Source organism: Morone saxatilis, unplaced genomic scaffold (genome assembly GCF_004916995.1).
Source record: "Morone saxatilis isolate NCDOM2014 unplaced genomic scaffold, NCSU_SB_2.0 Contig14, whole genome shotgun sequence".
Taxonomy (NCBI): domain Eukaryota; kingdom Metazoa; phylum Chordata; class Actinopteri; family Moronidae; genus Morone; species Morone saxatilis.
In genome coordinates this window covers 21,278,449-21,291,015 of record NW_023339696.1, presented here as the reverse complement: position 1 = coordinate 21,291,015, position 12,567 = coordinate 21,278,449, and the positions used below count along the sequence as shown (strand labels likewise).

The 12,567-nt window shown below is 43.1% G+C and overlaps 1 protein-coding gene across 2 annotated transcripts in view; it reads right to left on the bottom strand.

Moving 5' to 3' along the window:
- rbfox3a (RNA binding fox-1 homolog 3a) overlaps nt 1-12,567 on the bottom strand; it is a 188,408-nt gene that overhangs the window by 20,191 nt on the left and 155,650 nt on the right. For both annotated transcript variants that reach the window (XM_035655722.1, XM_035655723.1), the window contains 4 exons: nt 7,616-7,669; nt 4,220-4,312; nt 3,383-3,443; nt 3,238-3,291 (listed from right to left, as the gene is read on the bottom strand). In XM_035655722.1, coding sequence (XP_035511615.1) covers nt 3,238-3,291; nt 3,383-3,443; nt 4,220-4,312; nt 7,616-7,669 — 262 coding nt within the window. The remainder of the gene's footprint in view (nt 1-3,237; nt 3,292-3,382; nt 3,444-4,219; nt 4,313-7,615; nt 7,670-12,567) is intronic.

Genomic DNA, 12,567 nt, shown 5'->3' with positions numbered 1-12,567 from the left:
GCCACGGTGTATGAGAGCACAAACCTGGTCTAGCCACCAAAGTCAAACACCTTTTCCGGGAGGGGGGCTGGAGAAAATATGAGTTATGCGCTGGAGGGCGGCGGGGTCACGCTGCACCTCATATGTCATATGTGTCAACTTGAGAGAAGCTCAATACCTGCAGAGCCAGTTGGACCTGAGGTAATCCAGCTCTGTGCCAATGATGGGGTCATAACCGGCTCCCATAAAGAAAGATCTGATTTTCCACAAGGTTGATCTCTCTAATACTTCCTGCTCAAATACATCGGGCAATGAGCACTTAATCCACGCACTGGGGACCAAAAACAGCTTAATCTAATCAAGAGTCTGGAGCTTAATTATCCCCCTAACGTACACTCCAACAATGAAAGGATCTGTCTACATATATTAAGATGGCAATTAGCCTTTCGTTTCTGTCATTTACACAGCTGGTAGCTTTTCACAAGTCCTCAAGAAAACTCCACCTTAGTGGCAGAAAATATGAACTGGTGAATGAAAAGCTACTCATCTGCTGTCTCCTTAGGAATTAGCTGCTGAGGAGAGTCTCTCTCTCTCTTAGCCTGAGGGGGCTGGCCATATGAGGGGATTTCTAAGTGGCAGCTGTCCATGGTGCTGAAAACATCCAACACGAGGAATCATTCACAAAAGTTTGCCAATTATTGTAAAATGAGTTAATAGTGCAGTATGTACTGCACACAGATCTGCCTCGGAATGTTTTTCTTATTTATTTAACTGCATTTTTTCATGTTTTTACAAAATATGAATCAATCTTATTTTATATAATAAATGAGAAAATAAAAAAAGTATTAATTTGAAATAATTAAACTGATCCATATTTTATCCTATTCATGCACCAATACATATGTAGATAACCACACTAACATGGATGTCAAAAACAACATATAAACGCAAATTAAAACTTTATGATGCAGAAGTCTACACATAGGACCTGTAATTGCTGATATTTGTATTAGCTTTTTCCACACACCCACTTCCTGGATATATAATTAAAATATTAATTAAAATATGCAGACGTGTCTTTAAGCTAATAAAATGGACCAGGACAAAGACAGTCAGATGTTTGCTGTTATATATGGACAGACCTATATAGATGAGGCAGTGGAGGACAGATTCTGGGGTTTGCTCTACAAAAGTTTTCATGTAAACCAGATCAGCGCACAGTAAAAGAGGACAAAGGTGAGCACAGACACTGGATGCCTACCAGCTGCCACACACCATGATTTGTGCCACTGCCATGTTTTATTGCCAATCCCTCCATTTGACTGGGAACCCAATCACCTTGCTCCTCTTTCCTGGACCACGACCCCCTCCTCCCTCCAGCAGGGCTCTGGGGGAGGTTTGGGTGTTAGGTGGCAACAGAGGACATGGACTTGGGGTTGGCGCCGCCTGCCTTTACCCTACCAACTACCCCCCACCCCCCCTCCTCCATCAGTAGGAGGAGCCAATCTACCCTGGAAGAGGTTAAGAGCGGGGAGCCGGCATGAGGCTCTCATCCGTCATTCTCCTGAATGGGTTTTGAGGACAATAAACCTGTAGCGCCAGGACGAATGGAGACGAAGTGTGCTGTCACCGGGCCAGGATTTATGGCTCCCAATTTCACTGATCTCCCGCACAGAAATGAAGACTGATAAACAGTGATTAATCGCCTTTATATCCCACCAAAAGTATATTAACTGTAGCCATAATGATTTTGGAATATATCCTGAATCTCACGAACCTGATTCTTGTTTTTTTTTTCTTAGAGAGGGAAGGAACATCATAGTCAAAGGTCCGTGATTTTTTTTTTTCTGATTTTTTTTAGAGCTAAAACGGCCTTTTGCTGCTCATCAGGGCGGCTTGGTTTCAAAAATGTATCTCTTATTTATGTTTCCCATCTTCCCAGCTGGCAAGCATATGTTGTCGTTTAGGCTTGGCAAACTCCAGTGCCATGTCAAGACGACTTGAAAAATTAGCAGCCAATAAATCACCCAACCCCTCCTGCTTCCCCTGCCTGGAGTGGTGGACCACACTCCCTCTGATTTATGAGATGATTTGGGAAGTGTGTGTGCGCGTAAGTGTGTGTGAGCGTAAAATGGAGAAAGTGCGCATGAAAGAGGGGACATGTATTAGTGTCTGTGTTCTACATAGGTTATCTATTTCTGTATGCTGGAATGCGTTGGTCTGAGTGTAAAAAAACAGGGCAGAGGATAGTGTTGTGTGTGTATATGGGTCAGTGACATGATTGTTAATATAAGGTTAGACTTACTTAATGTCCAGATTTTTAATTGAGAGAAAATTCCAGCTGACCATGGCATAATGTATATGTTTGAGCATGTGCATGCACCCACAGAGGGGTGTGTGTACGTTTGTGTGTGTGTATAATTATCAGGGGAAGATGTCGAAATCAAGGGAGCGTTGGGGGGAGGAGGAGGAGGTGTGTGGGAGGCAGGGGAGGAGGCATGGAGAGGGTGAGGGGTTGGGGATGAAATAAAAATGATAGATGACTGCTTTCTGTCATGGACAGTTATTTAGAGGTTCGCCGTAAAGCTGTCCGGGGAATGAACAGATTTTAGTCTAATGAGCAGAAAGGAAAGCCGTTAAAGTGGCGCGATGTGCTCAGCACTTCTTCCAAATGAAATAGTACCATTTCCCCCTCATTAAAATGCAAAGGGTTCATATAACATACAGCAATAAAGCTGGCATGTCGAGGCAGAGAGAGATAGGGAAAACCCCACTGAGCTCATCTCATTCCTCCATTACTGAGACCAGAAGGAATAGTGGCCTTCGACAGGGTAGGTGCCAACAATATCGCTCACTCAATCTCCCTTATTCGGTTAGCTCTGTAAAAGTCAATCTGGCGCACTTGGAAAATCCATCCACAGCAGCAGCCTCCACAATCTGATAACAGTTGCAGGGGCGCTTGCTCTTGAAATCATTTTTTTCAGCTTTACAGTTGCACACCGCGCAAACAATGGCTCAGGCTCCCTCAGCCACTCAGAGAGGCTTGGATCATCCACTGCTTATCTGGGCCGCTCTCAGATTCACTTTGATTTGAGGGGAATTTCATGTTCAGTAGGTTCAGGATGAGCCCGATTGTAGAAATTCCAGGGTCAGATTGGGATTGGCTGCGGCTGATAGTGGCCTCAGGTACGGAGCAGAACATGTGGTGGAAGGCAGAGAGAGAAAACACTCATGATTGTGCAGAAGCTGGTCTCTTACCAGCATACAGTTCAGGACCGTAGACAGCTCCTACCACTGGATTCAGCTTCCAGCCTGGTGAACAGAAAGAAAACTCCACTGATAAACAGAACTCAATGTAAATGCTATTGTTTTTAGGTTTTTTATTTTATTTTATGGCACTTACCATTCGTGTACGGGTTGGCAACTTTTTTGTTTGTCATCACTCGTGCTGTTGCATTATTCACCTGTTCAAAGGAAAAAAAGACACGGGCCAGTTATCACTGACCTTCACATCCTTCACATTTACTTTCCAGATATCTAGGATGGGCCAAAAGCAAGCAGCAAACCAAGACCAATGAAGGCAAATTCATAAAACAATAGATAAATAAATAAATGATTATGTAAATGTTTGTAGCACTTTGGTGTGATTGAGTTTGGGTTCACCCTTTCATGAATTTATTCATCGTTTCAATTCTCTTACACATTATTAAATTACTGGAAAGAGGGGGAAAGCATGCACCAATTACCCACAGGTATGAATAAAAAAAAAGAACGTCCTCCAAATTCAGTAATTGGTAGGGTAAACAAATGGATTCCAAAAGAAAAACACAGACAGCGCTTTGATTTTCTTCTATTGACCTGATGAGAATGACTGAGTGGGGACTCGGCTCGTCGTAAACAAGAGCAGAATTAGAGCAGGCAACACTAAACGATGGTGACAGGGAAATGCAGGCCTTCTCAAATATGACAGGAACCCAGGGGATGATGGCATGCATTCATTCTGCATTGTCAGGTAATGATGGACAACTGGCGTGTCCAGGTTGACATGTATGGATCCCGCATTCTACTGAGAACAAGTTATACGCACCATTATGCATGCATGCATCCAGGCACACATACATTCAGGGATGCAGATCCACACACACACACATAGCAGCCACATGCTAATGCATGGGTTTATAGGTACGTTTAGGAGGCAGCAGGCAGGAAGTAGAAAAAGATAGGGAAAAAAGGAAAGCACCTCTATTTTGCGGCCCTCTACGATTGTACCGTTTAGTTTCTCCCGTGCACGATCGGCATCTGTGCTTGTTTCAAAAGTTACAAACCCAAAGCCCTGAGAGCGCCACGTTAGCCACCGGTAGAGAAAAGGGAGAGGGAAAGAAATGGACACACACACACACACACACACATTCACACACACAAAAAGAAAGGGGAAGGGAGGAGAGAAGGGAAAGAGAGGTGAGAAGACAGGAGTAGGTGAGCAGCAGCGGCGGCAGAGTCGAGTTGTAAGCAGCCAGATTAATTAGAGGCAGTTAGTGAGGCGTCAGGACACAGCAAACAGAGAGATCCGAGGAGGAGAGGATAACGGTGACATGACCTCACACAACAACACCAACAAACCTGCCGGCTTTACCCAATTAAACAGCACAGCACCGGTGCCGTGGGTGAATGTCAGGAAGCAGTGGATGCAAAACACTGTGTTAGCTGCCATAATAGTCGTATAATTATCTACACAACTTCAGCAGCGTGGCCGCTCAAACGGCCCTGTCTCCCTTTTGAAGACGTGGGCAACAGGAGAAGGAGTGTGAATTCTCCGAAGAGAGATGTTAACTTGATCTCTGACTGTTTCTAATTCACTGCTCTAATAAGTAGGACATTTTTATGGAGGCAAAATTACACCGGCCCATTGATGCGAAAAAGTGAATGGTGTCACCGCAAATACCATCCTCTGTGATAGAGAAGCGAGGATATTGACTTTAAACCCCGACCAAAATATACCCAACCTCTCATTTCCATCCCCCCCCTCCCAACTCTCTGTCTCCCTCGCTCCCCTGGGGGGTTTGTCACTTCCTTGAGTTATGTGGACTGGGATACTGGACCTGAGCTCTATAGCAGAAGCATTAAGATATGCTGGCCAAACAAGTCCCATTCCTTTGGTTTCTATATATACTTATAGAGGTATGGGCAGGGGAAGAGGGAGCATGGCCGACGCTGCCTGATAATTGCTTGAGGATGTAATACATGTGAGAGATGGCGAGCAGTGTGATCTCGTATGCATACACAGGATCTCCGGGCTGCTATTCCTAGCATAAATAACATGGGACCTGTCCTTGGGGAAAGAGAGATAAAGAAATAAATTCAAAAAAGGAATTGAGGGCAAAATTAATCCTTTGGACATTCACCCGACTGTGGTTACCCCCTCTATCTTTTTTTTTTTTTATCATGCACAAATAATTAGCTTACAAGAGGGGAGAGTGGAGCCACCATTTTTCAAAGGAGACAAACATATTGAATGCAAATTGCCAAAGCTTCATAGGAAATAGATTGTTTATTAATGGCCTGGTAGGTTCATTATGTAGCACACAGGGTGTGGGAGAGAGAGAGAGAGGCATCATGGGTAATGGCTTTGTAGGGCACAAACAATAAATGCTTGTTACGGCGGAGGAGGCAGGTTTATCCGGTGCTCAATCTTGTCTGGCAGAGAGGGCTGAGTGCAGCAGCGTCGCCTGGTTGCAGGGCTCTCTGCATGCCTGTATACGAGCCCAAACTACTCCCAGGTATGAATGGGAATCAATAGTATTCATGCCTCAACACCCAGCCAGGGATCCTGTCTCCTTTATGAATGGAAAGCTGTGGAGCTTAGTACACTCTATTAAATGAACAGCTGGATGAGTAGCACTCGGCTGTTCACACCACCGCAAGCTTCACCTGTCCATGGTAGGTGGTTAGGAGACTGATACTGCAGTACCGCAGCAGCGCTGTGCCTATTTTTCTGGTGGCTTGTAGGTATTCTTGGTTTGAAATTAATACATACATGCTCAAATCTTTGCAAGAAAGCACAGTTAAAACAAGATTTTAAAAGATATTTCAGATATTTGTGATTTTCTCTACCACTAAGAAGGACAGGGTTGTCTATGTTATGTATTTTTCTTAAAAGACCAGTGTGTAGGATTTAGTGACATCTAACAGTGAAGCTGAAGACTGCAGCCAAATGATTACCGCTCCCCTTCCAAGTGTGTAGGAGAAACTACATACTACATCCTATCTAGAGACGGTGTTTGGTTTGTCTGTTCTAAGCTTCTGTAGAAACTAGGGCTGTGTACTGGCAAGGATCTGGTCACATGAAACGTATCAGTACTAGTATTAGTTTTTTAGTATTTTAAAAACGTTTATTATGTATATATATATATATATATATATATATATCATTCCCTGTAACATCCTAGTTTATGTTAATAATGCTGAAAACTGTTATTGAGAATATCACAACATAATAGAAACGTGGCGGACTCTGTAGAAGAGGACCCGCTCCCTATGCAGATAAAAACAGCTCATTCTAACATAATGAAAACACAATTATTCTTATGTTCAGGTGATTATGCACTAATGAAAACATAACTATGAATATTATATTCCATTTCTGCAAATACAGCTTCATAAATGTTACACACTGGTCCTTTAATGTCCACAAATCCCATTAAAAAAACAAAACTAAAGTATGTTTTTCCTCTATTGTCCAAAAACATGAAGTTTATTTTGACTCAATCCCACATACACTATCCTGCTGCTAGAAATACTAGCTGGAGCACCAAATGTGGATTCATGCACAGCTGAAAATAGTACCAACAACAGAACTTTAGTTCTGTTTAAGCAACACTGACCAAAAACTACAGTTAGCAGCTGTTATAGGAAATTACAGAGCCTTTTTAAAAAATAAACCTGTGTGTCCGCAACTCAATTTCAATAGATTTACATCTCCAGTAGGAAGCAATGGGCTGAGAGCTGAGTGGGGAAGTCAGAAAGTGCTGACATACGGACAAATACATAGTTGGTATTGGTATTTTCACAGGATTCATCGACAGTGGGAAAAATGTTAGAAAAACACCAGGCTTATCCTTTCACTGGCTCCTTTAAAATCACAAATTAAATTATCTTAGATGTGGGTAAAATATTCCATATAGCGAACAGATGATTTCTTGTCTGTCCAAAGCTTAAAATGTGAGGTATTTTCCAAAACCTCCCAGAGAACTTTATTCTTATCTATATTTAAAAACAAAATGATAAAACCTGAATAATGTAGGACCAACACCAAGGCTTCAAAGAGGACCCGGTCCCTAAACAAGCAGTTTCAATTCCACGAGTTTGAGGGTCTACAGCCTGCTGGTGGATTAAGTGAATTGTGAAACAGCTCAATAATGAATTGATTGACAGGGCTAATGATTCACAACTTGGGTTAGAGCTGCAACAACAAAAACAATAGGGAGGGAGGGAGAAAGAGAGGCATGGTGGATGCAGCTCTCCAGGACCAGGCTTAGGGACCACTACTCTCAGCCAATGTACACACTACACTAATGCCATCATTAGGAAACAGAAGAAGTACATGGTAATGAAGCAGCTGGCGTTCTAGTTCACTTACCTTGGATCCTCGCTCATTAAAGATAATCTCCACATCTAAAATCTTTCCAAATTGCTGCAGAGAGAAAAGAAAAAGAGAAGAGAAGAGCGGGGCAGAGATGGAGTTAGAAAGCCTCACTGACTGTGAATTCATGAGAAGGACGACTGGAGAAAGAAAACCCATTAAGGCAATATGGAAATGTTACTTTTGTGAGGAAATGGTGGTCAATTTGCATTTGTTAGCTCGGCAAACATCGGCAAACATTTCTTGAAGCTGGCTGGCGTGTTTTAAAAAGAGAACTTATAGCGGCTGCTTTAATGCATCTTTGTATTTCTATCAATACTATATGAAATGAGATCACAGTATCTGTAAAAATACTGGATCTTTGATTACATATCAGCATTTCTGATGTTTGTTTGCCCGCTTGTTTTAACACAAAGAAGAAAAAAAGGAAGCATCGGATTAAATTTTGATGTTTGCGAGAGCTGGTCACCTGGGGAGAACTTGCTTCTTCGAGTCTCCGGTGCAGATAACTGAGCACTGACTTGTGGAAAGTTTGGTGGATCAGTTCTGAATGTACCTTTCTATCGTTTTATGTGCCTCTCTGTGTTTTTTTTTATTCTCTCTTCCTCTCTTTGTTTGTGTGCTCTCACAGTCAACAGGACCTAAGGGCCAGTCCCCAGGGGTTAACATGCTCCAGCCTTTCGATTTAACAGGCCTGCCTTCGGATCATTAGAAAACAGAGGAATGAAAGTAAACTGTAAGTTCCTCTAATGAGTGGAGTGAGAGCGACTTTTAATTGCTGTCTACAATGGCCGTATTATTTCATTAAAAGTAATTACCCTGTCAAGCGGTCCGCGTCGCCTTCATTTCGGCACAACAGGGAAGAAATGGGCCTTCCATGTGGTCGACGCTCAATGGGAATGGATGGATCGTTTGACTGAGCCACTAATAGGGGTTAGGAGGAGCTGGCTATTATCTGGCTGAAGTGAGTGGAGTGGGCTTGAGGATGTGAGGGTTTATGGGTTAGTGAAAAACATATGTTCCCTCTCTCTGGCAAGGGTTATTCGGTGACCTCATCGCATCAAGTTAAAGGAAAAACAAGGCTTGGTTATTTAAAACCTCCTCTGTTTCAGCGGGGTGTCTCCCCCCCCCCATATATCCGTTCCTGAAAGGATATTCCATAGATCCTATCCACACATCTGCCTCATATGGCGCTCAGCTTCATTGATTCGAATGGGAAGCGTTGGCTCGATCACACACACAGGCATTAATATCCCAGCGTGATGCCCCTTTCTCGCCTGAGATGACAATGCTTTCCCCACGCAATGTGCAGATGCTAATTGTTTTAACCGAGCGTAATGGGCTTGTGGCGTCGATTAATTAGTTTCAGAGGAAGTCGTCTTTGTGGATTTCCACATGGCGCTGGGGACTGCTCGCTGCTCACCAGTGATCTCATGCGCCTCTATCCCCACCCACCCACTCACACACATTCACACACATACACGCACACTGAAACAGCTGCATCAGCAGCACCGATAAACAATAGCTTCAATGGGAGGAGTCTCCAGAGGGAGGACAGGGGAAACTGACGTCATCTAAGAGGCTGCAGCTAGCTCCATGTATCCATCCATAGACTGTAAAAACAGTTCAATATTGATACGAAAAAAAAAAACAGAAACAGACAGCATTCTCATGTTAAAGGACCATACCAGTGGTTTCATCCCATTTATCACATATATTTTATTCATATTACAGCTGACCTTTTTAAAAATAATGCTACTGAATTGAAGACATCTGAATGTGCATTGGATTCTATTTCCATATGGCTTCCATTACATTATTGTTATTAAGTAACAGTGTGCAGAGTCATTCTGCAGTTAAAATACATTACAGAGAAATATAAATCGGATTAATATTTTATATTTACACAGAAATGAACAGTGGAACCAATGGATGCCTGGACTGGTAGAAAACAATACTTCACAATAAAATCCAATCCAATACAATCCAATAATATGCAATCTATAATGTATAGAATGCATACAAAAGAGGTCAGCAAAAAAATAAACAATACATGACTTTCAGTTAAGGAGCAAAAACTTGTAAACACACTGGTATGGTCCTTTGACGCAGTGTGGACTTCTTCCTAAATGAAACAATACAGTGTAGTCCCTACGCCTTAAGCCTTCTAGTGTGTAAGCAACAAACAAGATTGAGGCCACTGTGCCTCCACCTTTGATTAGCTTGAATATCTTTAAGCTCTTCAGAAACCTATAATTACGCTACAGCAGCCTTGTGTATTCAAGCAGTAGAGTGCCAGTGTAGAGCATGTTCAGACACAGTAGTCAGTGTGACAACACGATGGGGGGAGGGCAGAGGTCCTGATTGCTCTGGGGAGTGCTGTGAGAGCCCTTACATGCACTGAGAGAAGCACTGCTGAAGAACCCAGTCGCACAAACGAGGGCACCCTCAAGCAGCGCAGCATGGGCGCCGCACAGAGCTCGCTCGCTCACTCGCACTTGGAGTGTTTTCATTTCCCCCACACTCGCTAGCTCTCAGAGATCACAGTTTCTAATTACTGATTAAGGTCCGCTGTGGTCGTCCTAATGAGCCCTTCATTCAGCGCCTCGTTAAAGGCTCACAGGTTTCTCCACACCCATAATCCTGTGGTGTGCAGGGTGCATCTCGGGCCCTCCCTTCTTGTTTTAGGGTGCCAGCTTTCTACTGGTGCTGAAACCTCCGCTGCCGTCACCAGAGAGGGGTTCTCCGTGCTGTGTAGGAGCAGATGGGGCTCCTGGTGGGACTCTGATACAGGGGCCTTCTCTAGTGGGCCGTGCAGCACCTCCGCTCTCCTTTTCCTCTGTCTTCCCGCCTGCATGTCAGTGGGTTTCACTCATGCACAACAGTAATGGCGTATTGAGCCAGTGGCGCTCCAGAAGCCATTAGAGCTAGAGGGATGAGGCTTTGCACAAGCTGATCACACAAAGGCCCATTGTGGAGGCCATGTCAGAGGGTGGAGTAGACCAGCTATCTCCTTGCCAAGCTCTACCCAAGACAATCAATCCCACAATCCTCTACAATGCCAACCACCAAGAAGAGAAGGGCATATAACAGGAAGGAACGGGCACCACGTGGGTGAGGAGGCTGATTGAAGGGAACTGGGTGGGCTGCGATCAATTTTGTATCGTATATCTGAATGCGCCGGCCAGGCACACAAAGCCTCCGAGCTAATTACTGAGGCGATTTGGATTCCACACGACCTGCACCAGAGCTGGGAACAATAAAGCCCACAATCAGAGAGAGAAATAGAGAGAGAGCAGCCATGTTGTCTGCAGTTTATAAAGCCACGGCCAGGCCTCTCGAGTAATTAATATCATCAGCTGGATGTTGTCTTCATAACGATGAGAATTAACGCCTCTGGGTTCTAATGGTCCAATTAGCGCATAACATTTAAAGTACATTTTTGGCAATCGTCTCCATTCAGATCCATTATCGTTATTGAATTGGGGGATGTTTGGTTCAATTCTTATTGAAGCTTTTGTGAGACACAAGGGTGAGCTGTTGAACTATTCATTGCCTCATTAATTGGGCAAGAGACAGATAGAGAAAGAGAGAATTTCTGTTGAGGACCTCTGGTATGCTGATATGTAATCTTATTGCATTTGTTTGCAGCTGACCCCTCTGTATGTGTAACCTCTGGACAGATAATCAGGAAAAATTATTTCCTCAGTCCTGATTTCCTGACAATTTAATGTTCCCTAATGGTCTCAAAGCTACTTAAAGAAGCTTTTTAATATTGAGAACAAAACAATGCTGCGGAAGATGGGTACTGCTAGTGACCAAGATATAAGAAATAAAAGTCAGTTCAGTATTTTTTTTATCGTTTTGGCCATAATGGCTATTGTTAATAATAACATTGTTCTCACCAAGTGAATTCCTAAGATCTGGGGACACTACAACATTGCTAAAGTAAGTCTGACAGGGCAAACAACTCGAGCAGTCAGAAGATCAAACAGCCAAACCTCTTTGGGAGAGAAGACAAAGATGAACAGTAAAATTACAACCGTGCTGGCTTCCATATCTCAGCTAACTTCAGCCTGGTGTCAGCGCAGAAGAGAGTTTTTTTCCTCTCCATTAGCAACCAATCGTGACTGATTGAGCTGTTTTTCTTTACTTTTCAAGGTTCTCTTTTGTTTTCCTGACAATGTAGTTACTAGATGCTGGTTTGAGCAATCGCCTCACTCATTAAAGTGAGGCCTCTTCGTGAGTTGCTCTTTCCCTCCCCTAAGCTTTCCGTGAAGCTTAATAAGCCTAATATTCTATTTTCACAGAGGTGTGAACTCGAGTCAGACTCAAATTTGATGACTTTAGACTCGAGAAAATCAACAAAAACTTGCAACTCGACTTTAACACCAGTGACTCGTGACTTCACTTGGACTTGAGCCTTTTGACTTGAAAATACTTGATACCTTCCACCAAGCCCAAAGATTTAAAGGTATGTTAATTAAAAAATGTGTCACAAATGAATTAATTTCCCCTCATTTCCTAAAACAACTAACAATAAATCCTTGACTCCTCAGAAACACTTTGTTAAAACCAACCTGACAGCATCCAATAAGGATTCAGGAGAGATGGCATTACATTTGATGAAGAGTGCATTATGACTTGTTTAGGACTCGAAAACACCTGACCTGACTTGGGACTTACATGTGGACTGCAAAATAATGACATGGTCCCACCTCTGCTATTTTATATCAGCGTAATAAGTAAATATTCTGTATCTTCTGTTATTAGCAGAGGTTCTTTGTTTCAGGGGAGGCGGGGTACCCTGCAATGTTGTATAATTTCTGTTATACAACTCATCTGACTGCTTGTGTTTCAGGCTTTGTTGTAGTCTTGTTCCCAGATCACAGGAATTAGCTTAGCAAATACAGCGTTATCATAACCGATTCATAAAGGCCAACCCTACA